This window comes from Macaca thibetana, chromosome 18 (assembly GCF_024542745.1).
Source record: "Macaca thibetana thibetana isolate TM-01 chromosome 18, ASM2454274v1, whole genome shotgun sequence".
NCBI classification, from domain to species: domain Eukaryota; kingdom Metazoa; phylum Chordata; class Mammalia; order Primates; family Cercopithecidae; genus Macaca; species Macaca thibetana.
The window spans coordinates 13,449,956-13,475,858 of NC_065595.1; the positions used below are offsets into that span (position 1 = coordinate 13,449,956).

General features: G+C 32.5%; 1 protein-coding gene across 3 annotated transcripts in view; it reads left to right on the forward strand.

Moving 5' to 3' along the window:
• The window catches only part of CDH19 (cadherin 19), a 103,124-nt gene that overhangs the window by 19,433 nt on the left and 57,788 nt on the right, over positions 1 to 25,903 (forward strand). For all 3 annotated transcript variants that reach the window (XM_050767123.1, XM_050767122.1, XM_050767124.1), the window contains 2 exons: positions 12,207 to 12,511; positions 15,783 to 16,077. In XM_050767123.1, the coding sequence (XP_050623080.1) occupies positions 12,317 to 12,511; positions 15,783 to 16,077 (490 nt within the window). In that variant the 5' untranslated portion in view covers positions 12,207 to 12,316. The remainder of the gene's footprint in view (positions 1 to 12,206; positions 12,512 to 15,782; positions 16,078 to 25,903) is intronic.

The following is a 25,903-nucleotide window of genomic DNA, read 5'->3' on the forward strand; positions in this document are numbered from 1 at the left end:
TTGCCCACTTTTTAATGAGGTTGTTTTGTCTTGTAAATTTTTGTAAGTTCCTGGTAGATGTGGGATATCAGACCTTTGTCAGATGCATAGATAGCAAATATTTTCTCTCATTCTGTAGTTTTCCTGTTTAGTCCGTTAATAGTTTATTTTGCTGTGCAGGGATTCTTAAGCACAATTAGATTCCACTTGTCATTTTTTCCTTTTGTTGTGATTGCTTTTGGTGTCTTTGTCATAAAATCTTTGCCTGTTGCTATGTCCAGAATGGTATTGCCTAGGTTGTCTTCCAGGGTTTTTATAGTTTGGGGTTTTATGTTTAAATCTTTAATCCACTTTGAATTGATTTTTGTATGTGGTGTAAAGAAAGGGTCCAGTTTCAATCCTTTGTATATGGCTAGTCAGTTACCCAACACCATTTATTGAATAGAGTCTTCTCCCCATTGCTTGTTTTTGTCAACTTTGTAAAAGATTAGATGGTTGTAGGTGTGCAGTCTTACTTCTGAGCTCTGTATTCTGTTTCATTGGTCTACATGATTTGTGAAAACATAGATGTAGCTGGAGACCATTATCCTTAGCAAACTCACTCAGGAGCAGGCAACCAAATATCACACGTCCTCACTTATAAGTGGGAGCTAAATGGTGAAAACTCATTAACATAAATAAGGGAACTACAAACACTGGGCCCTACCTGAAGGAGGAGGGTGTAAGGAGGGATAAGAGCAGAACAAAACAACTATTGGGTACTAGGCTTAGTACCTGAGTAATAAAATAATCTGTACAACAAACTCCTGTAACATGAGTTTTCCTATATAACAAACGTGCAAATGTACCTCCAAACACAAAAGTTAAAAAAAGAAAATCGTGTTTTTATTCCTATTTTTCTCACGTGAGCCCTATAAATTTCAGATTCCCTTCATTTCATTCTGTTCCTGTCACTATGTTGTTTTAAACAAAGAATATATTTATCAATACTTATATGTCTGATGTTTATTTTTGTGTAACACTGAGAGCACCGAAGACCCATACAAAAGTACAATAAATTTTTAAAAATCAGCCTGCAAAGATGGTAAAGACATAATTAAGATCTATACTGATAAAAGTGTTTTAGGCAAATCTTTAATACAGGAACATACAAATATTTACCCTTGACAAATAAGGGCAAATCATGTTTTGATAGTTTGTGGAGGGGAAGAAAAAGTGAAATACTGTATCTAAAAACATGAAATTTCACCAGCATTTATTTAACCAATTGGAATCTATCTCTTTTCATTTTAGAACTTTTGCACACTCAGGCTTAATATTGTCAGTGCTTAGCACTTCACATATACTGCCCATTAATCCATAGTCCTCTACCACTGCTCCTGAATAAAGTTCATGACGTTCAGCCCAGAAATGAAATGGCACTTGTTGCTGTATATCTTAGGACTTCACAGCAATAGTGAATGTGGAAGGCTGTGCACAATGTCACAGAGGGCATCAGAGGCTCCAATATAGGTATTCTAACTCTACATTGCTGTAGCTGTCCCTGAGAGCTTTTTTTCATGACAGTAAATATGCAAATTATATGCTTAATGAGAGTTCATAAATAAAACAGAGGATGATCTTTCACATTTTAGTACTATGGAATGAATGTTCAGAGAAAGAATTGGCACCTGGGTTATTACAATTTTTGGCCCCAAAATATTGCTTCCTTTTCACATATGTATGCAAACTATATCCACTCACATTTCTTTATATTTCGTACTAGTGGTTCTGAGAAAGCCATTTCAAAGTCTTTTTATGTATAGTGTCATTCTGTGAAGCTGCCAAGTTTCCCCTGATTTTTTAAGAGATCACAAACAGGATTAAATTTCTATATTTATCCCATCCACATTTCCCAGCTTCAACTTATATCCTCCCTCACACAGCCACCAAATCCATCATTCTGACTTATTTTTTTTTACTTGACCTCAAGAATCTTTAGAACAAGGGGAAAAATGTATACTAAGAGGAGATAATAGAAAACATTTTATTTTGTCATTTGAAGAATGGTCCAAATGTTAAAATGTAATTTATAGATCTTTATTCCATGTAAACAAAGTGAACCATCAGCTATAGATGTCACAGTGTTAGACATGTATGCATTTTTTTCTTCCATTCAATAAAGCACAGTGTATGTTATACACTTAATGTATTTAAGATCAGTTGTAGCACTAGTTATGAATACATTTGTTTACAGGATAGGTCACTTAAAATTACTGAATGTAAGTCCCAGCATGTGTGATGTAGTTAACACATTACATAAAATATTGTATTAGGGTTCTTTAGAGGTGCAATACTAATATTATATATGCACATGTGAAAGGGAGTTTATTAGGAGAATTAACTCACATGGATACAAGGTGAAGTCCCATGATAGGCCCTCTGCAAGCTGAGGACGTAGGAAGCCAGTAGTAGCTCAATCCGAGTCCCAAAGTCTCAAAAGCAGGGGGGCCAGCAGCGCAGCCTTCAGTGGCCAAAAACCTGAGAGCCCCCTGGCAAACCACTTTGAGTCCAAAGGCCGAAGAATTTAAAGTCTGATATCCAAGAGTAGGACGCATCCAGCACAGGTGGAAGATGAAAGCCAGTCAGCAAGCAGCTTCTCCCACCTTCTTCCACCTGCTCTGTTCTAGCCATGCTGGCAGCTGATTGGATGGTGCCCAACCACAACCAAGGTGACTCTTCTCCCAGTCCACTGACTCAAATGTTTATCTCCTCTGGCAACGCCCTCACAGACACACCCAGAAACAATACTTTACCAGCTATCTAGGGATCCTTCAACCCAATCAAGTTGACACCTGATATTAATCATCACAAATATACTTTCAATTTTACTTGGACATAATATATTATAATAATGTTATTTAAATATTATTGTAATTGGTATCTAATATTGTGCTAATATAAATGAAATTTTATTTTTAAATATATTTTACAACTTTGAAAATAAATATGGATTAATATTTCCAAGTATTAGCAATAAGAGAAAAAATATAAACACACTAACATAAGACATAGTATTAGCATTTCTTTATATGGAAATGTTATGTAGGTTTTTTAGTATATTCCTCTGATTGGAAAATATAAACAAGATTGCAAATGCAGGGCAAAATGTCACTGCTGGTTTATCCAGGGCCCATTTCAGGCGAGAGCATTTTTTCTTATTTGCTTGGTTTCAGCCCAGAGTGTTTCTCAGTCTAGCAATGCTGACAGCTGCCACCAGTCTTCAGTCAGAAGTGGAACATTATTTGAAATGCTTTTCACTTCCGCCGAAATGTATGACCATTATAGAAAGTTTGGAATATAGAAGAGTATAAACAAAGCCACAATATTTCATTATTGAGATATAATTACGACTACCCTTCATTTTTCTTGTGTGTTTTATATAAAGGGGTTCAAATTAAAGGGCTTTTTCCTTCGAATTATAAATGATGATTTTTAACTTTAAATTTAATTGAGAAATATTTTAATCATATATTTAATGGAGAAAAAATAGCACTTGGTAGAAAAGTCACCCAGATGTCATGAGTGTTATTTTTTGTCATATTTACTTTAAACTGTTTTCGAGGGAGGAGAATGTTGCAGAAATTTCTAAGCTTCACCTTTTAGACAAATTTCACTTATTTCAATCATGGTAATTACCGTGACAAATTTTGTCAGTTTTCTCTGCCTAGACTTACAAAGTTATCTAATTGCTTTATGCTAAGAGTATTAGGGGACATTGCCTTGTAATTGTGAAACACTTACATAATTAGTATCATACAGTATCCTAATTTAAACATTCTTTTTTCAATGAATCCAATTTATACTTGCTTCCCAGTGGACAAATGTGAATATTTCTCTAGGTATAAAATAGTAAAATATGGCCGGGCGCGGTGGCTCAAGCCTGTAATCCCAGCACTTTGGGAGGCCGAGGCGGGCGGATCACAAGGTCAGGAGATCGAGACCACAGTGAAACCCCGTCTCTACTAAAAATACAAAAAATTAGCCGGGCGCGGTGGCGGGCGCCTGTAGTCCCAGCTACTCAGGAGGCTGAGGCAGGAGAATGGCGGGAACCCGGGAGGCGGAGCTTGCAGTGAGCCGAGATCACGCCACTGCACTCCAGCCTGGGCAACAGCCTGAGACTCCGTCTCAAAAAAAAAAAAAAAAAAAAAATAGTAAAATATAACTGCTACTTTATATACACATTGTAAAATTTATTGCTTTTGGCCAAATTGTTCTCCAAAATAGTGTCCAAATTTTCAATTTTATGAGTGTTCTATAGATCGGCTTTCTGTACATTGTCATCAATAGCTGGTATTAAAATAATTACTTATTGATTACATAATTACATATTGATTTAAAAGTACAATATTGCTGTATATTTTTGTTGTTGTTTTATTACGTATATTTTAAGCATAAGTGGATAATAAAAGTACAACTATCCAAATACTCATGACCCAAATTCAACAATTATCATCATTTTACCACAATGTTTTTGCCTATCCTCCCATTTTTTTGAAATATTTTAAAGAAAATATACTTTTTCTCGACACATCCTGTCATTTCTAATACCAATATGCTTCAAGTATACATGACTAAAAATAGGACATGTTTTTATATAACAAGAAGGAAACGTTCAATGACCAACAAAATTGGCAATACTTTCTCATTATCATCTGTTGCTCATCTCTACATTAGTATTATTATACCTTATGCAGTAAGTATTATACCTTATACAGACTAATTTTTTATAAATCCATAAAAATGCAAATATAAAAACAGTTTTGTAAAGTCATGACCCGAACAATGCCCACATTTTACACTAGTTCTACAATATCTTAAATCTTTCTCAATCTAGAACAATATCTTTCCTATACTCCTTCTTTTTTTGATGTATCAAATAAACTAGATCAATTTTGTGGTAGATCAATGCTTTTTAAAATTTATTGTATATTCAGACCTTGTGGTAAGTGTGATAAAATGCAGACTCAAAGTTGGTACCTGTGAAGAAGCTCAAGATTTGGCATTTGTAGTGAGATGTTCCTATTCCATAGATTACACTGTGGGTAGCAAATCTGTAGAAAGACACAATTTGGGTTTAAATGATTGGTTCTTTTTACTTTGTTTACTTTGTTTCCCATTTAGTTTGTTCTTTTATTACAGGTAAATTTCCTGTAACTTGAAAATTAGCTTTCAACTTTTTTTGGTAAAATAATTTATAGGCAATGTTCTTTATAAAGGTCATATCATAACACATCAGAAGCATCTAGTATCTGTTGTTCCGCAGTTAGTTGTCTAATTTGTTTCTAAAGGTTTTGACAAGTCAAGATTTTTAACAACATTAATGAAGTATAATTGGCACAATAATCTGCATATACTCAAGTTGAATTGAATGTTTGACATATATCTGCTTCTGAGACTGTCATCACAATGCAGATAATAAGCACACTCATCACTACCTTCAGAAGTCTCCTCGTGTCCCTTCATCATCCTTCCCTCCCATCCTCATTTTCCCGCAGTTCTTAGTCTGATTTCAGTCACTGTGATTGTTTTAAATTTTCTAAAATCAGATGCAAAAGGAAACATACAATTTGAATTTGTTGGCAGGCTTGTTTTATTCATTATTCTTTTGAGATATTACTGTATCAGTAGTTCATTTCTTTTCACTGCTGAGTATCATTACATTGCATAGACATATTACACTTTCTTAGTACATTGACTTGTTGAAAGACATTTTACTTTTTCCAGTTTTTGTCTGTTACAAATAAACCTGCTCTGATATTCAGGTAAGCATCTTCATATGGAAATATTAATTTTATTTGTCTTAGGTAGATATCTAGATAGATATCCTAGATATGTACCTAATATCTAGAATGGCTGGATCTTATGGTAGGCATATGTTTAACTTTGTAACAAATTGCCAAATTGTTTTCTAAATACTCTTGCGATTTTACATTCACACTAGCAGTTTTTGAGAGGTACAGTTGCTCTATATTCTCTTCAATACTTGATATGGTCAATCTTTTAATTATATTCATTCTAGTAAGAATTTACTGGTATCTAATTGTAGTTTTAATCTGCATTTACCTGTTGAAACTGAAGATGATTATCTTTTTTTAAACTTATTTTACATGTCAACTCTTTGTGATATGTCTCTTTAAATATTTTGCTTATTTAAAAAATTGTGATGACTTTTTGTTTCCAAGTTTTGAAAGTCCTTGTACATTCTGGATGCAAGATATATAATTAACTAATACTCGCCCCGTCTGTGACTTGTCTTCTCATTTAATTATCATCTGAGGTAGACCACATAATGGCTCTCAGAGATATCAAGGTCTTCACTCCTAAAACCAAGACTGTGACCTCTGTAGATAAATATGAGATTCAGTTAATGGTCTTTAGATAGGAAAATTATCCTGGATTCTCCAAGATGACTTTGAAGGCAATTATAAGAGTCATTATAAAAGGGAGAAGAGGTAAATTTGACACAACAGACAAAGAGAAGCCAATGTGAAGATAGAGTAGAGAGAAATTTGAAGATGCTTTGCTGCTGGCCTAGAGGAGGGACATGAACCAAGGTACGCAAGGAATAGAATACACTTTGAGAAGCTGGAAAATGTAAGGAAATAGATGCTCCTCTAGAGACTCGATGGAAGAACGACCTTTCTGGCACCGTGGTTCCAGTCCAGTGAAATTCATTTTAAACATCTCCCCTGTAGAACTGTAAGACAATAAATGTGCATCATTTTAAGCACTGAGTTGTGGGAATTCTTTACAGTAGCCATGGGATCGGATACAGAGATTATCTCAATTTTGATACGGTCCAGTTTATCAGTTTTTAACACGTGCGCTCTTGATATTGTTGTAAGAAATCTTTGCCAAAGAAATTACAAGTATTTCATCTAAATTTGTATTCACTTTTTGTGACCTTGTGCACGGTAAAGTATGGATCAAAGTATCTTTTTCTCAAGTGAATACTCAGGTGTTTTAGCACAAAGACTGTTATTTCTCTATTGATTTGCTTTTTGAACTTTTTCAAAAATCAGTTGATTACATAAATGTAGGTGTATTTGTGCACTTTGTGGTGTATTCTACTAAATTATTTGTTGATCCAATACTTTACCATAATGATTACTGTAGCATTATGTCTTAAAGTCAGATGGCATAGTCTTCCAAATTTCCTCTTCTTTTAAAATGTTCCTTAAGTTATTCTAAGCCCAATGCTTTTGCATATATAATTATAGAATAAGCATGCAAGTTTTATAAAAATACCTGTTTGAAATTTTATTTTATGTTTTAATTTTAATTTAGCTGTATTTTTAAAATTGTGTTTATACAACACTTTGGAGAGAATTGACGTTTTGAACCATTTTGAGTTTTCTGGTCCAGTATCATAATAAATATCTCCAATTATATTGATTTTTCTTGATCCCTCTTAGCAGTATTTTATAGTGTTCAATAGAGAGGTATTGCATATTTTTTGGTAGAGTTATGTCACAATCTTTGAATTCTTTACATTATCATAAAATGTACTGTTGTATAAATTTTAAATTTTGATTATGCATTGCTAGTAAATAGAAATATAATTGATTTTAATATTGACCTTGTATCATCCAACCCTGCTAAAATTACCTGTACATTTTACCAGTATTTTTATAGATTTCATAAGATTTTCTATATGTGTAATTATGCCCTGTATAAATAAACATATTTTTATTTTATCTTTTTAATCTAGATGCTTCTAATTTCTTATTTCATTGGATAGAATTTTCAGTATAATGTTGAATAGAAATGAATCAATTTGCATTATAGATTTGTCTGTTTCTTCTTGTAATACAATAAGGTTTTATTTCATCTTTTATTTCATCTATTTTGAGGCATTAAGTGTATAAACATTTAGAATAGTTGTGCCCTGTTAATGAATTGACATAATTCTTATAAAATGATACTGTTTTAGATTATAAAATGCCATTATCTTTTATAATTATGAAATGACATTGTTTATCACTTATAATTATGAAATTTATTATTATGAAATGATATTGTTTATCAGTGCTAATATTCTTTGCCCCAAAATCTACATTATCTAATATTATGGTCATTGTAGCTTTCTTTTGACTAGAGTTAGCAAGATATGTGTTTTTCATTGTTTAAATTCTTACCTACTGAACCTTTATATTTTAAATCATTTCTAAAGACATATTGTTGAGTCTTTTTAAAAATCTAATAATCTTTATGTCATACTTTGTTTTTTATCCCATTCATATTTAGTGTGATTATTATGATGATTAATATTAAACATACCACTTTGTTACTTGTATGTTTTTTTCACCTGTCTTTTGCTCACTTTTTTCTTTTATTTCTTCTTTGGATTGAGTATTCTTTAGGCGTCAGTTTTATCTATTTTGTAGCCTGCAGTAAATTCTGTTACTTTATTTTAGTAGTTGCTTTAGGTTTATTGTATGCATATGTACCCTTATTGTAATCTATTTTAAGTTATATCATACCACTTTATATATGGTTTATAGAGCTTAAAATAGCATATTCCTAACCTTTATGCTATTAATTTCATACATTTTACTTCTGCAAATGATGTATGCCCCACAATCCTTGTTATTATGTTTGCTTTAACAGCCAATTTTCCTTTAATGATAATAAAATTTAAAAAGGTCTTTCTATTTACTGATAGACCTTCCATTTCTGGTGATTCTATTTTTGCATAGATCCAGATTTCTTTCTAGTATTATTTTATTTATTCTTGAAGGACTTCTTTAATCATTTATTGTATTGTAGTTCCCCTTGTGTGCTGATGCTGTACACCAAAAAGAGTCTTCGTCCCACTTTCCTTTACCGAAGATTAGGAATATGGCTTTGGGGTAACAAATGTGATTTGTTCAGGCCTGGCTATAGGCAGCTATAAAGACTTGACCTGGCAGTACAGTACTCACTGCGAAAACATTCCCTTGTCACGCCAGATTTGATGCACAACCAGTGCACTGCACTGGCTGGAGGGAGTTGCAGTCAAGGAGACTGCCCCTTCTGTTAGGTCACGCTCTTCTGTGTTTACATTCCTAGCCCCAGGGTTAAAGTGTAAGAGGGCTTTATCTGTGGCCTTGGACAGAGCTCTTTCTCAAGCATTTCTGATGAGATTTCTCATCTGATGCATTTCTCAAGCATCTCCTTATTGACTAAAGTGGGTGAAACCTTGAAGACCGTTTCCTACTCTGACAATGTACTTAGTACTTTTTCACTCTCAACACTCCCCTTGCACTCCCCTGACCCCAGAGTCCATAAAATTGACTTAGTTGCTTGTAGCACTACCATTATAATGGAGTGATCCACACGTCTGTGCTTATCCTCTGATTCAATTAGAGTGTTGTTCCATGGAGGAAATGGAAAAAGGAGATGCAACAATTTCTTTGGTTTTAACTTCTTGCTTATACCTTGCAGTAAGTGTCTAAAGGCTTACCTCTTTAACTTTTTACTTGTTCTTTGAATTAGCTTCTCCAATACCTGACAGCTCAGTTTCTTCTCTTTCAATTCAGTTGACCTCTTTATAAAAATCACTGTAGTTGTTTGAGAAAATCTCACTTAAATTGATTTCTTTTCATTTTCAATACTTTAAAAATGTTTCTGCACTGTCATTTGGCATGTATTGTTTGAGATGAGGCATCTGCTATCAACTTCATCTTTGTTATTCTGTATATAACATGTCATTGACTACCTTTCAGATTTTCTCATTATTACTGGTTTTGAGTAATTTAATCATGATGTGCCTTGGTATAATATTTTTTAATATCTGCACTTAAGTTTTGTTAAGCATTTTGCATGTATGAGTTTCTAAATTTCATTGGTTCTAGAAACTGCAATTGTACATAAATAAGAATATTTGAAATTGTCTCACAACTCAATGATAGTTTGTTCATTTTTAATTTTTTAACTTTTTCTCATTATGTTTTTTCAGATGATTTATACTTCTGTCTTCAATCTGTCTTTTTTCTCAGCGTGAATAATATGACATTAATCATATGCAGTGTATTTCATCACAAACGTTGTAGCATTATTCTCTAAAAGTTTAATCTTTATTTTATTTTCAGTTTTTCTACTTAACACGTTCAAACTTTCTTCTGGTTTCTTGAACATATATTTTGTATCCTAGTCTACTAAAGATGTCATGCAATGGGAATTGGCTATGAATATGTTTGATGAATATTTTATATTACATCTAATCAAGCCCCTAAACATTTATTTAAAACATGGAGGATAAAGAAACATGCTGAATCACACAACAGTGATACAATTATCAAAATTCAGACTATGTGAAACTCTATAGGACAAATAACCTTGACTCTTCAGCATATAAATGAAAAGAAAAACTAGAAACAGAGAGAGGAAATCTGTAGACCAAATGAGACTTGAGAAATGTATCAAAAAACTGTATTGTGTGAACATATTTAAGTCTTAATTCAAAGACAAAGATTTTTAATTTGAACACTATGAATATTTTGCTATATTAAAAACTTTTTCTTAATTTTAAACTTTGACTTTGATTTTTAAGGGTGTGTACACACACTTATGTAGCATTTATACTTGTGTATGTATGTGTGTGTGTGTGTCTTCAATGGTTAAAATGATATGAATTTGAAATTGGTTTTAATATTAAAAAGTGAGCATGAATAGAGATGACACAATATTGACCATATGTTGGTAATTACTGAAGCAGGGTAATGATACCTAGGTATTCATTACACTATTTTATATATCTTTATATGTATCAAAATACCATAATATAAAGTTCACAAAAATTATACTCACTGAAACACAGCCAGCTAACTTCATATCAGTGTTGGTGATAATTTGCCAAACTTATAAAAAGTATCTTTCTCATGAATAATATTGTACCAGTTCCAAATATTGTTATTCATCAGCTACCGCAAATACATATTTTAGCAATTTCTAAAGCGCAGATTTATCTGAATTTCAAATACGTAACATAAAGATAAATTTCACCTTTTTCACCTCAGCTGAATTTCTCTATGACCTTCATTAAGTAAACTTTTAACAAGGAGTACATCTGCTTAAAGGGAGTACACCGGGACCACAGAATCCCTGTGTACTTTCTTAATTAGGTGTTTTTTAACAACTCTTCTTAACACGAGCCAAAGACCTAAAAAATCTCTAAGGAGTCATTCAAAAATACATGCAGAAGATTCAAAACATAATCATGCAGAAAAAGTCCTAACATGAACTCTGGCTTTTCTGTTGATTATATTATATTAAACTCCATTGTGAAGCTTACAAAATTATTTTTTCTTCATGGAAGCCAAGGAAATACATCAAATTTGGCTGGATGTAGATGTTGGAAATGCAAAACTATTAAATTACATGTAAGGATTAGAATTACCCATCATAAAGAGACAGCCTTGGTCAATGGAAAGTTTAAATGTAAAACTCAGTAGGCAGAGTCTTTTGTTTTAGTATTTAAATAATAGAAGATACATCTCATATCATTCTTAAATATTATAAACATTCACCCATTCTTACCCAGGCACTATAATTTTATATTTATTGTCTTAAGATGATTTTTTTTGTTAAGCTGATAAACACTTCTTCCCCATATCTTTGAAATTTAAAAAGAGTAAATATCTTGCACAAGCTTTCTACTTAGTGTTTTATAGCATCAGTATAACTGATTATTGAATTCACCAGTTTTAAGCTGAATTGCCATTTTGTCTATTTAATTACTACATAAAACATCATAATTTGGGAAATTGGTTGAGGAAGCTTATGTCTATCAAATATAAAGAGGAAAAATATGACTTTTTTTCCTCCTGGATTGACTGTTGCTTTAATAAGATAGTTTGAGTTTTACTGAGAAAGAATGGAGAAAGTAAGCAAGTCAAATTAAAAGGAAGTCTATCTCAATGTCAGCTGTCAATCAAGGAGACTCCCAGAGCAATCTTTCAACCTTCAGGCAGATTTATGACTGCAGTTTAAAACTAGCAGTGCCTGAGTGGAAATTTATAATTATTCTAATCAAATTATTACTGAGCTATAAAATATAATTAGCCAGCTTAATTGGAAGATAAATTAAATGTATATTTTTATTCCGTTTTTGTCATATGCAGAAGTTGTAACCTGTCTTTAGTAATTATGTGAGAAAATGTTATTTTAAAATGTCAAATGTTGTTTTGTTTCTGACGCTTTAGGTATATAGAAGATACACAGGAGCAAAAACAGATTATAAAAGAAAGCAAGATTTTTGTTTGTGACATCCTGTTTCTCTGAAGAGTAACAGTTGGAATCAAGAGTCAACACAATGAATTGTTATTTACTGCTGCCTTTTATGTTGGGAATTCCTCTCCTATGGCCTTGTCTTGGAGCAACAGAAAACTCTCAAACAAAGAAAGTCCAGCAGCCAGTAGGATCTCATCTGAGAGTGAAGCGTGGCTGGGTGTGGAACCAATTTTTTGTACCAGAGGAAATGAATACGACTAGTCATCACGTTGGCCGGGTACTTATTTATTTAAAATGTTACAGTAAATAGCACAACAATGTAAATAAATATGTTGGAGAAGTTTGGAGATTTGATGAGTTCCACATTTTGACAGTGAAACCACTGAAAAGCTTCAAACATCACATCAGTAATTGTTTCAGATTTGCAAGCACCTAAAACATCCACTAAAATCTTGAAGAGGGATAGCTCTGGTTTTTAAATTTCACGTTAGTATCCCTTAGGAAAATGCAGCCCTCACTTTCAACATCTGGAAACTTGATGGTGTTATTTTTGGTAATGGATCTAAGCAGTCACAGTGAGACAAATATCATTTACCAACAGTATTTAGCCTGATTTTCTATTACGCTAAGTAGCTGTTGATTTACCCCTCATTCATTTTTAATGAAGCAGGTTAATACCATATTCTTTTACAATTAAGTAGCTTCAGGAGCCTACATACTTCAATTGATTAGTAAAGTAAAAGGAATATTATGTTCACTTTCTTAAAAGAATATATTTTAAGAACAATTCCTTAATGAGACAAAGCAAATTCTATTTATGTTTTTGGTTTGTATTTTATTATTTGATTTCCTTTAAACAAAGGTGATTACTGTATCATGTCCTTTTCCACAAGGCTTTTTCTCTAGATAAATGAACTGAAATAAGTTTAACTGCTAATTAACTGGCACTAAAATTTAATTGGGCCCAAAGGGTGAAGCACTCAAAATTTATTAACTCTCTTTTTCTAGCCCTTTCAGGAGAGCTGCAGTGTTAGCATGGTATCTGGATTCCACAGAACTTCACCTATGTTATCAGCCAAATGTATATGAGTACATTCAACCAAAACCTTAGATTAGGATTTTAGGCAAGTATTTCCAAACGTGTAGGGAGGAGGGTGTATTGTGAACACACACACACACACGTTATAAGTAATATTTCTCACCCCCTTTTATTTTTGACTCGAACTGCAGGTAAATAGTATGCACATTTGGCACTAACAAGGTCCACAGTTAGGTGCTGACTCGGTAACTGAGTCTCTGGATACCTTTACAGTAGACTGCACAGAGCACCAAAAGCTGTCCCATCACTGAATGGGGTGACAGGCTAAAATCAGCTGTTGACTTTTAGTAAATAAGGTATTGCAGGGCAGTGCATCAGTGTAATTGGAACACAGGCTACCTCTGGGGCTGTCTCATTTTCTAGTTTGTTTGTTTCTACGCCCCACATGAATCTCTGGTTACCTCCTTTCTCACAGTGATTGGTTTTGCTTATTTTTCCACTCTATACAAATATTTATGAAACTACTCTGAAAAATGGTTTTCTGCTACACGAATTCATCAAACATTAAAACAAGCAGATCACTGATTCCAAAAAGAACAATAATGAATGTTTAGGTGCTTGTCAAAAGAGTTAGTAAATATACAATTTAGCTGATGTGTTCAAGATAACTCTCTTTGATCCATTTGTTTGAAAAACGATTAAGATTGGGAAGTACAATTAAGTGAAAATTTGAAGTGATGTGTGTTTAGCAATCGATAGTAGCAGCCTAATTAGGAAAATACTTTTTGAATAGAAGTATAGAAAATTGTATAATACTAGAAGCCATTTGATTGAAATGTGTTTAACATATGCATTTTGTGACACTAAAAGGCAAGTGTTCAAGTAAGCTTTTTCGTTTTCCCTTAAATCTGGGTCTTAAAAATGTCAATCTCACTTGTCTTTGAAAATTACATGGCACATATACTTGCAATATATTTATTTATTAATAAACTTAATTTATCTTCATTATAATATCAAATAAATTATCAAACCATATTGAAATGATATCATTTAAAAAATATGAGCCATACATTGCTCACTTGATATATTGATTTGATTGCATAATTATTTTCCTCAATTTATTACATCATTGAATAAAGAATTTCTTTTATGAATAATTAAGAACTACCAAATTAAAAGAGGTATTAGCAGAAAGACAATCTGGATGTTATTTTTTTCAATTTGTTTTGTTACATGGCATTGATATTCGGCACATTGTTGAAATTCAAAATTAGTTACTAATACCTTTAGCTTTTCTCCACAACCACATAGAAAGTGTATTAATTTATCCAGAAGAAGAAATTATAACTTGAGCCATCAGAAAAACCATGAATTTGTTTGCAACTGATTTCATGGTTATCTTTGTAAATTTGCAGAGGAACTCTTACTTTGAATAAGAGCATTTTCATAAATGGTGAATCAAGAAAATGTGGATTCACAATCAGGGAACCATGACATACTTTTCCTAGGTACAAATAATTTAGATATGAAAAGCTATACCATCATTTTAACTATATCAGAATTAGACTGTTTTTTTGTTATAGATAAATTAAAAATTCTAAATAATACCTCAACAGTATGAATGATGAACAAATTTACTTTGCTTTTGAAAATACGGAAATGAGTGTACAGGCTGAAAGTGTGTATTTGATAATTAGGTAGAATAGATTGAGAAGAAAGTTTTATACTTTCTGGCTAAAACCCAAGGGCTAAAGAACATGTAACTGAGTTGTTGTCAGTGGAGAATCTGAAATGTGACAGCCTCATAGAAGATTTGATAGCCTCATGGTGTAAATCCTAAATCTACACTATGATCATGTGACTCTGAAAAAAGTTTGTAAAACAAAATCTCACTTTTCTTCTCTATAGAAAAATTGATCATATCAATAATATGTATTTCATAATATTGATATGAGAATTAATTGAGAACACTAATAAAAAGCAATTTATAGATTTTATGACAAATAAGTAACTAAAGAACAGTCAAGATTATTTTTATCTTTATGAACCCTAATTTTCATCCTAATATTTTCTTGTTTCCATGCATTTCCAGCCAAGAGACAGAACATCAGTGTTTAGATGTCACCAAATTATCTTTCTATCTGTCTCTAGGACCCAGTCTAGTATAAATATTTGAGAGTATGGTTTTAGTGACTGATTATTTAATTATAAATCAAAATTGGACCAACTATGTTGTGCATAACTTACAAAAGAAGCTTTACTGTCCAATTAGTATTGTTTCTGTTAAGAATAATGAAATTTGTATAGTTCTTTATACTAAATATTCACTCTCCCCTCTCCCTGGTGATAGATTTTAATCTTGACATTTAATATTTTACCCCATTTAATGTAATATGGAAACAATATAAAATCATTAACTTGGAGAATAATTAACGTACATAAAAAGAAAATATTTTGATTTCCAATTTCAGATGTTTGGAAACTAAATGATCCCTCTTTCCATTTGCAGCTAAGATCTGATTTAGACAATGGAAACAATTCTTTCCAGTACAAGCTTTTGGGAGCTGGAGCTGGAAGTACTTTTATCATTGATGAAAGAACAGGTGACATATATGCCATACAGAAGCTTGATAGAGAGGAGCGATCCCTCTACATCTTAAGAGCCCAGGTAATAGACATCACTACTGGAAGGGCTGTGGAACCTGAGTCTGAGTTTGTCATCAAAGTTTCGGATATCAATGACAATGAACCAAAATTCCTAGATGAACCTTATGAGGCCATTGTACCAGAGATGTCTCCAGAAGGTATTGCATATTAATTTACATCAAAGATATGTTAACAATGAAAGCAGGTTTAAAATTTCAAGGATATGTTTTGAAGTAGATGATTTAAGGTTCTATACTAGAACTTCCTTCTACAAATATATTTAAGTAAAATATTTGAAAAATTAGACTGTGCATCAAAATTTTGAAAAAATGATACTACACATTAATGTTATTAAAATACCTCAATCTTCACAGGAGTAAAAGAAGTTTAGACATGTTTATTTGAGCAATTCATAAATTTTTTAGCTTGTTCATTTACTAGGTTCTTAAGTACAAGAATTTCTTTTTCAAAACAAAATATATTTTTGTATTTCATAAAAGCAAATAAGCTAATCCTGCAAGATATGCATATAAAAATAGGAAAAGTGAATTTATTAGACTCTACTGTGTATATCAAAACCATGAAAAAAACCCACTAAGACAAAAGCAAGTGGTTGAACCCCTGTGCATGGCTGCATTTATTTGAAGATACTTTTCAAAACCCAGTGTTGTTGCTGTTAATATTTTAAATATAATGCATTTAGGAGAAATGGTTTCCATAAGATATGAGAGTTGACTGTCTTGGAAATTAGAACTGTCTTTCTAGTAAAGGGGAAATTGTGATTATGCAAAACTTCTCTCAGTCATTCACTCAAAAAATTTTTGTAGCACAATATAATGGCATGTTTAATTTAAAAATGTACTTAACAGTGACAAATAAATGTGATTTGATAATGGCCATTTTAAATTGTGGTAACATGTTTGTAACTACTTTACCTCATTACTTGATTCATTAGTCAATGATTTCAAAAATACATATTTCATCATAAAATTTCCTGATTCTTCATTTTTAACATTCCAGGTAGGAATTTAAAGATGTATTTCTACATTGTTTGGAACATAGGTCTTTAAATACAGCAGAAACAAATCTGCCTGTGTAATATATATATCAAGACAAATTATTATTGGATGTAAATAGCAGTTTAAATTCCTCTGTTTTGGTAGCAAGGCAAAGAATCAGTTCATATTCCTCCTCCCGCTCCTCCTCCTCCTTCTCCCCCTTCTACTCCTTTCCCTTACTGCCCTCCCCTCTGTCTCCTTATTCCCGCTCTTCCTCCTTCCTCCCTCTGCTTCTTCCTTTTCTTCCTCCACAGCTGCTGCTGCTGCTTCTGCTTCTTCCTCTTCCCCTTCCCCTTCCCCTCCCCCTCACTCTCCCCCTTCGTCGTCGTCGTCGTCGTCGTCGTCGTCTTCTTCTTCTTCTTCTTCTTCTTCTTCTTCTTCTTCCTCCTCCTCCTCCTCCTCCTCCTCCTCCTCCTCCTCCTCTTCTCCTAGCATTTATTACGGACCTAACATGCTAGGAATCTTCCTTTGAAACTATAGATAAAATTGTAAAGGAGATAAAGGAGTTACCTGCTAATATGAAACATATTTCAGTTATATACAAATAAGAAATAGTTATTTTAATTAAAGGAGGTAATATATGATCATGTATAGTATAAAAGTGTTATGTATGGGTGAGGTATGATGATTATTAATTGTCTGGAGGAAATGGGACATTTTAGGAGGTGATATTTGAGGTGAATTATACAAAGAGGCCATCCATGCCACATTCTAGGAAAAGAGAATCCATAGCAGAGTGCTCAGGACTGCATATATCAACATGGGAATCATCGACATACAGCACGCATGTCAGGCATGACAATGAATGAGATCCCTTTGGCAGAGAGTGTAGCTGGAGAAGAGAAAAGCATCCAGGCTGACTTGACTGTTAAGCAAAAAGCAGTTGGCAAGCAAATTAGATGAGTGGGATTGGCGAGTTTTGTAGGAAGAAGGGAAAGATATGAGAAAAAAAATGTTCCAAAAGAAGAGATCCCTTAACCATGTGGAATGCTGCTGTGAGGCTAAGATTAAGGCAGTGTTGACTTTTGATTTGGTGAGTTGAAGACTCCTGGTTTTTTGATAAGTACGGTGGTTTAATTTGTGCCATTACAGTATGCTGAAGACTGTTGTATGGCATAAAAGGAAGAATAAGAGGAAGTAATGATTTAAGCCAAGTCTAAAAGGTGTTATGCCACAGGGAGAAAATGAAATGTGAGACGCTAGGTAGAAAAAGATGAAGGTCAAGAGGATTTTTTGCTTGTTTACAACTATTCAATTGTTTTTTTAAGAAAGGAAAATGAACAGCACAGTTATATACTATGGGGAATGATCCCAGAGAATAATATTTTTTGAAGCAAAATAAAAGGGATATAACCTCTATAAAATTGTTCTTGAAAAAAAAAAAAAAAAAGAAAGGGTCATGGAATCCATTGTACTTATAGAAGGGACAGATTATAGATTAACGTATTTGTTCATAACAAATCAGTTAATAAACATTTCTATTTTATCAGTGAAGCATAACACGAAGGCAGTAATTGAGAGCGCATGGGTAAAATTTTAGTTAGATAAGAGGAGCTACAAAACAGCCCTTGTACAGAGTTGGGTAGTGAGCCCGCAAGAGAATTATTGGTATCATGGTATCAGTGCAGCCCCACTGTAGGTGTTCAGAGGGATTGCAAAAGATGGTTTGGTCTATGCAATATCTGGCAACTACAAATCTCTTTGTGCATTGCAATTTGAGATATACGTACAAATTTTATTTTCAGTTTGTGTAATCAGTACATACTGTGTGAATGCCAGTTAGGGTCCAGGCTGTGTATGAAATCATGCAAGAACTAAAAGCACTTTGTATACCTTTGCATGAGAGGGAGAGGCCAACTGAGTGATGGTCAGCTGCTATTAGAAATGTTATATAATATGGAAATAGGGGAATATTTCTATTGCTTTGCCAACCTTCTAGCAATGGTTTCCTTCTGAAGCATTCATGCATTTTTGTTGACTGTGAAGTAAATAAATCAATTAATAAAATTATATGTGATTTATCTTTTTTCTCAATCTCAATATTAAATTAATGTATACTGTGGATTATATTACCTAAATATAACTTTAATTCTTCGTTATCTTCCTATATCCACAGCTTAAGTTTTTGAATATTGACCTTAATTCCAAATTTCCTAGCCAGCTACTTTATTCTTCAAAACAACTATTGCAAACATTTTACTATTTCTTTTTCTTACATATATTTCTGTGGTATTCAAGTGAACTGCCTATTACTATATCTGAATCTGCACTTGAACTCAGAATTTGGTTTGAATTACTGAAAGGAATCCATATTTCATTATGTCATGAGATAAAATCAAGAAAATTATTAACAACTTGTTGCTTATTAAACACACATTTATTTACAAATAATGATGGACTTTTACTGACGGCATTTATATTTGAAATGCAATTACTTTCAAACTAGAACTTTCAAGTAGAATTGAGATAAGACATTATGTTTTCCCACTTGTCATTTTGGATTTGCAAAGTTATTATTTTTCTGCCATACAAAAATATAAGATTTATTAGACCACACATAATAGAATGACTGAGGTTTGGAAGGATTGAATAAATAAATGAATGGATACCTGGGTGGACAAAAATGCTAAATAAGAGATTAGAATAGTTTAGGCTGTAAATAGAAGATATCAGGAGATGTGTAATTGAGGGAAAGCATTCTGAAATTGTATCTGAATAGCCAGTCTATCATGTATACAATCTTCATTTCAATAATTGTTGCTAGTTTTACCTAAAACCTTATAATGTCAAAGAAAAGAAGGGGCATTTAAAATACATGTAATATTCTACTTAATAAACAGTTAAGACAAAGCACAGTCGGGTAACTTACCTTCTGCAAGTCCTGTACAAAATCCTGCTAAAAGTGAAACATGCTTTAGCCAGTTACATTACGTGGAAAATAGCCATAATAAATAAATATTGATATTGTATACATTATGAATGATTATTAGTGTTAATACACTTTGTTTATATGTTTGTGTATGTGCAAATGTAAAAGGAATATTTAAAACCTCACTTCTTTAAAATTTAGTTTCACATATTTCTGCCTAAAAAAGCAAGGAAGATATATTGTCTAGTAAAAATATTCACTATCCACTCTCTTTGGAGCTTTTCCAAATAAATATCCTCCACCAAATTTTTCATAGCTGTGGTCACTTAGGGCATCATTTTAATATTAGCAAGTGTCCAACATTCTTCACACTTGCAATGACCATTTACTTTTATTTTCAAAACCAGATGCTTTTGAAAATGAATGAGGATAACTAATGAGTAAGAGTCTGTTTACCTTACTATTTAAGGAAGCTTATTATGGCATTTCAGATTTTAAATTCAAATATAGTAGGTTATAATGATCTCTGTAATTATTATACTTAAAATTATTATTTTAAGTTGCATTTTTTGGAAGAGCATACAGAAAATTTAATATTCTTTATCATCAATATGACACAATATGTCATAAAGGAGAAGTTTTATAGAAATATTAAATTCACCTTAATCTTTGTATTTAAAATCTATACAAATTTAATTTCAGTTAATTCTCAGGAAAATAAAAATCACTAATTTTAAAAATTTATCACATTTGAAAATTAGATTCCATAAATCTCTTGCCTTTGGGCACATGTGTTGAACATGATTGAGGCTGGGATGAATTTCTCTTCTTATTCTTCTGAATATATTATTGTTTGATTTCTTAAACACAGTCTAATTTGTTTTACTTAAATTCCATGAACTCAGATTATAAAAAGTAGAGGTGTCAAAAATACAGCACGAAAATAATAAAAATGACCTAGTTTTTACGTGACTATGAACAGAAAAATAAAAAATTTGAAGAATGCTTTGCCCAGTTAAGATGACAAGTGGGAAAATATTATCTGTTTCTTGAGTTTCATCTCGAGACTTTAGGTTGTAGAGTAATTGCAACTCAAGTATAAATGCAGCAAGAATGGGTCAATCAGTACTGGTAGAAAAATAATTATCCTTGTACTAATAAAATTACTTCCCAATGTGAAGCAGTGAGCAGATACACCTATAAAATTATTATGTCATGTATTTGATCATTTGATCACCTATTCATCTTGTACCTGTTTTATTGTTGCAGAAATTACTGATGCAGAGTGTGGATCGCTATAATATTATTTGATTTGCATTGCTTTACAGTTGACAATTTTACAACCCAATATCTCAATAAATTTGTTTCAGATTAATCAAAGTATACTTGTACTAAAACTGGATGTAAAAATAGCTTTTCCATTACATTTTTATCTACATTGTAAGAAAAGAATGGTGAGTCTTCTTACTATTGAATTCAAAGCCAATAAAATATAACATACTAAAGTAAATGTCATTTTGAAATCTACAGCTGAAATCTTAGCATTCAAACACTATACTGTACTGTGGCAACTGTACTTTAGCATTCCATAATAAATGTAAGCTTTAATTATAAAATGCCCTTGCCACAGGTTGCTAATTTCTCTATTGCCTACATAATATCTAAATTAGTCTGCATGTGAAAATTTTTCACTTTTTATGAGTTTTTGTTTGTATGCCTCCCGTAATCCCCAGTGGATAAAACATTCTATGTGATACAGGGGAGGACATCATTCAATAAAGATTTGTAAGCCATGTTAAACATCTGCATGAGAATAGTTAATTCCTCAGGATAACTCCTGGTTAATAATAAAACTTACATAACTCAGCAGAGACGGAGTCACACTGCCTTTACCTCAGGTTTTACTCACTGATGGCAGAATATATCTGCTGTTTGGATAAATTATTATTGATGCTTCCATTAATGCTCTCAATCTTTAAATTTTCTGTGTAGTTTTATACAGGTTAGCACCTTAAAACATTACCAGAATGCTTCATTTCACACACACACACAAATATTATCTTCTGTTAAGATGCTATTATCACACTAAAATTTTCTGTCATAAAAATGAAAAATATACCAGTAAATGCAATTTCTAGAGACAACCAAACTAACACTTTCCTTTCAAGCATGTGGTACAAGTTTACATCCTGTGTCACCTACGTCAGTGGTCCCCAACAACAAGGCCACAGACTGGTACTTGTCCGTGGCCTCTTAGGAGCCAGGCTGCACAGCAGGAGGTGAGCAGCAAGGAAAAGAGCTAAGCCCTATTTGTATTTACAGCCGCTCCCCGTGGCTTGCATTACCACCCGAGCTCCTCCTCCTGTCAGATCAGTGGCAGGATTAGATTCTTATAGGAGTGCAAATCCTATTGTGAACTGCACAGGTGAGGAAGCTAGGTTGTATGTTCCTTATGAAAATCTAATGCTTAATGATCTGTCACTGTCTCCCATCGCTGCCAGATGGGACTATCTAGCTGCAGGAAACCAAGCTCAGGGACCCCCACTAATTCCTCATTACGGTGAGTTGTGTAGTTATTTTATTATGTATTACAATGTAGTAATAGTAGAAATAAAGTGCACAATAACTGTAATGCACTTCAACCATCCCCAGACCATCCCCATGCTCACTCCCCACTCTGACCATGGAAAAATTGTCTTCCACGATACTGGTCGCTGGTGCCAAAAACGTGAATGACCACTGACCTATATTACAATAAGTTTCTGCAAATACTGTGACTGATAAAATAAGCAAAGCCAAATATTATGCTGAACTTATTTTTATAAAGACCTTTTGCAATGAAAAGTTGCCAAGATTCGGAAACTAGCTAGAAATACATAATTAATGTTTTAAAATTGCAATCATGAAAAGTCTCTCCACAGTAATACAAACAATGTCAACTATCCACACAACAATGGAACCCAAGATGATTACAGTAATAATTATATTTGTATGTTTATTATCAGAATAAGTGAACTGATACGCTACTCTAATTAAAATACGATTCTAAGAGAATTTTTTTTTCTAAGTACACTTTTGTTCACTTAGAATGGATACAAACTACAAGTCGTTTTGATTATTTGCATTTCCAAATACCACCGCCACCTCTGATCCAGCCACAGTGACCACACTCAGGGTTGCATGCTGAACTTTGGACCCTTCAGTCCCCCAAAAAAGCATTTTCTCACTCTCTGTTTGCATTTGTTGCTAATTTGATTACAAGGATCTCATTAATTTAAACTTTTCAGAGTTCCCATCATTTGGTAGTTATCCAATTCTGCTTACCAGATGGTGTATTAGGGGGAAATAATAGGACTTAAGGCTGTGGCAATTCAATGTACACAATTCGTGCTACATTATTTCCATTTTGTGTGCTATCTTAGTGGTCATTTTATATTGTCACTGTTGTTTTAAGGTAGAGTGAGGGATCAGATCTCCAGTTTTACCCAAGACAGTTCTGCTTTACTCCTATTTTTCTGTCATCATGTCCTAGAATCATTTGTCCCAGATTTCCTGTTTTTCAAAATGACTATTATTAAGTCATTAAAATAAGCTAGAGTGAATTTTGCAAACATTTGCTTTGTACTTGTAGCTTCTTCCATGGAGTGTGAGAAACAATGTGTCCGACAAATGAGCAAAAAATAAACTCTTAAGACTTAGTTAAATCTGAAAGGAGAACAGGGATAACATAAGGCACTATATGATAAAATAGTTAAACTAAGAAACTCATTAAATGATGTAAATACTGATGAAGAATATTCTTCTGGTTCTATATTTAATGTTAAAATCTTTTCTAAAAAGAAAGAATTTAATTTTTGATTCACTAATGTAGTGAGATCCACTCTGCAGGTATTAATGCTCTCAGAATAAAATGTTCATCAAATGAATGAAGAGAGGCAAAGAGGTTAGAAATAAATGACCTGTACCATGCTTCACGTTCTTATCAGATAATGCACCCTAAATATGCTACCCTACTTCAGTAGAGTAAGAACAATCAATCCATCCTGGGTAGAGGAACAAAAAATATGTTTAACAAATTGAAAAAGAGATTTGGGCATTGAGAAAAATATAAAATTTGCCAGGCCTAAATATATGTTTTCCATAAATATTATATACATATATTTGCCCTGATTCTGAAATTTTTGCTTTTCTCCCTCTATTTTTCTTTTTTTCTGAAAGTTTTATTATTCTAATATTTATATTCTTATGTTTCTTATTATTTGCCTTTCACATTTGGATCTACCATCTGTTTTAAACTGATATTTGTGAATGGTTTAAAGCAGGTGCCAAATTTTATATCCCAAAATTGGTGTTAGATGGACAGATAAATGGAGATATCAAACTGACCCTACAGAATTTACTGAAAAGTTTCCCTGGTGTCCATCTCTGCCACCTTCTCATGAAAGGGTTCCCTATATTTGTATAATCTTATCTCTGATTCTCTAGTTGACTCTACTAGCTATTCATTGCTCCAGGGCAAATATTATTGTCTGAACTACTGTAGTTTTGTCCTAGGCGTTTGCTCCTTATTAATGCAACTCCTATAGGTATTCTTCTTCAATAAAATTGCATTGCAGAAGTTGCAGTGTTCAGACCACGCCATTGCACTCCAGCCAGGGCAACAGAGTGAGACTTCATCTCAAAAAAAAAAGACAAAAACAAAACAAAGCAAACAAACAAACAAACATAAAATGCCTTGGCCATGCTTGGTCCTTGTTTTTCCATACAAATTTTATTTATTTTTTAATTGTCTTTCCGAGTTAACCATTTATACAATCTACTAGGATTTTGATTGAGACAGCTTTTAAGCTGTGTATCTTTTTTATTTTTAAGTAGTCATCTAATTCCTAAATCCAGTATTTTCATCTGTTTACTTGTGCCATTAATTTATCTTTAGTTGTTTTACAGAGGTTATGATTTTTGTTTTAATATTCCTGAATATTTTATTTCCTTTTCATATATATTATATATTTAACTAAAATAAGTTTCATGAATATAGATACCAGAGTGTGTATATATATACACATATATTTTAAAAATTCACTTTTATATATCCTTTGTGTTCCTGTTGACTTGTTAAATTTATGAATTTAATATTTTTCTGTAATTATATGCATATTTTATTTGATTTTCTACCGAAAATATTATTGATTTTAATTATTTAATTTTATTTATTCTTTTCCAATATTTATTTATCTACCTGTCTATAAATGTGTTAGAACTGCATGGTATTGCCTCATTGCATTGTCTAGGAAGTTCAATACAATGCTGAAAAAAAATAATAGTGACAGAAAAACATTTTTTTCCTTTTAATATTGCAGAGGAAAAGTTTTAACACGTCACAATTAAATATAATTACTGTCAAGTCTTAAAAGCATTCATTATCAGATTCAGAACGTTTCCTTTCATTCTTAATTTTTAAAAAGTTTTTATTGCAAATGAAAGTGGATTTTTAGATGTACTTTATTATGTTTTTGTAAACTTTTCTCCTTATATATATAAAAAATTGAAATATATTTTCCATGGAAATACAATTTTAAAAGTTTCAAGAGGATACAGATATGGCCTTTATAAACAGTGGTTCTTATGTAGAATAGTAGTCATAATATTTCAGAGCACAACAGCAATTCATAGTGGATTGATTTTAGGAAATGGGATGACCGGGAATGGGAGCTACATTTCTCATCAACCAGAGGCAGAGTGATTCTGACAGTAAACAGTAATCAGGACATGACGGAAGTAATGACGTAAGCCTAGAAATCCTCCAGTACCTGAAAAGAGCATTGTGGTGGTATTCATTATGACTTAAACATGACACAGTGCTGATATTACAGACAAATGCTGAAATACTTACATATGTTCTTATAAAAATTATGTAGGAATTAAACATTCATTGTCTAAACCAACAAGTATTGGTTAACCTATATTTAACTAGGAAAGGAGCACTATAAGACAATTGATCATTTCCACTGAAAGACGCTTTATTGGTTTCATAGTAATGTTTTCAATTTTATGTGG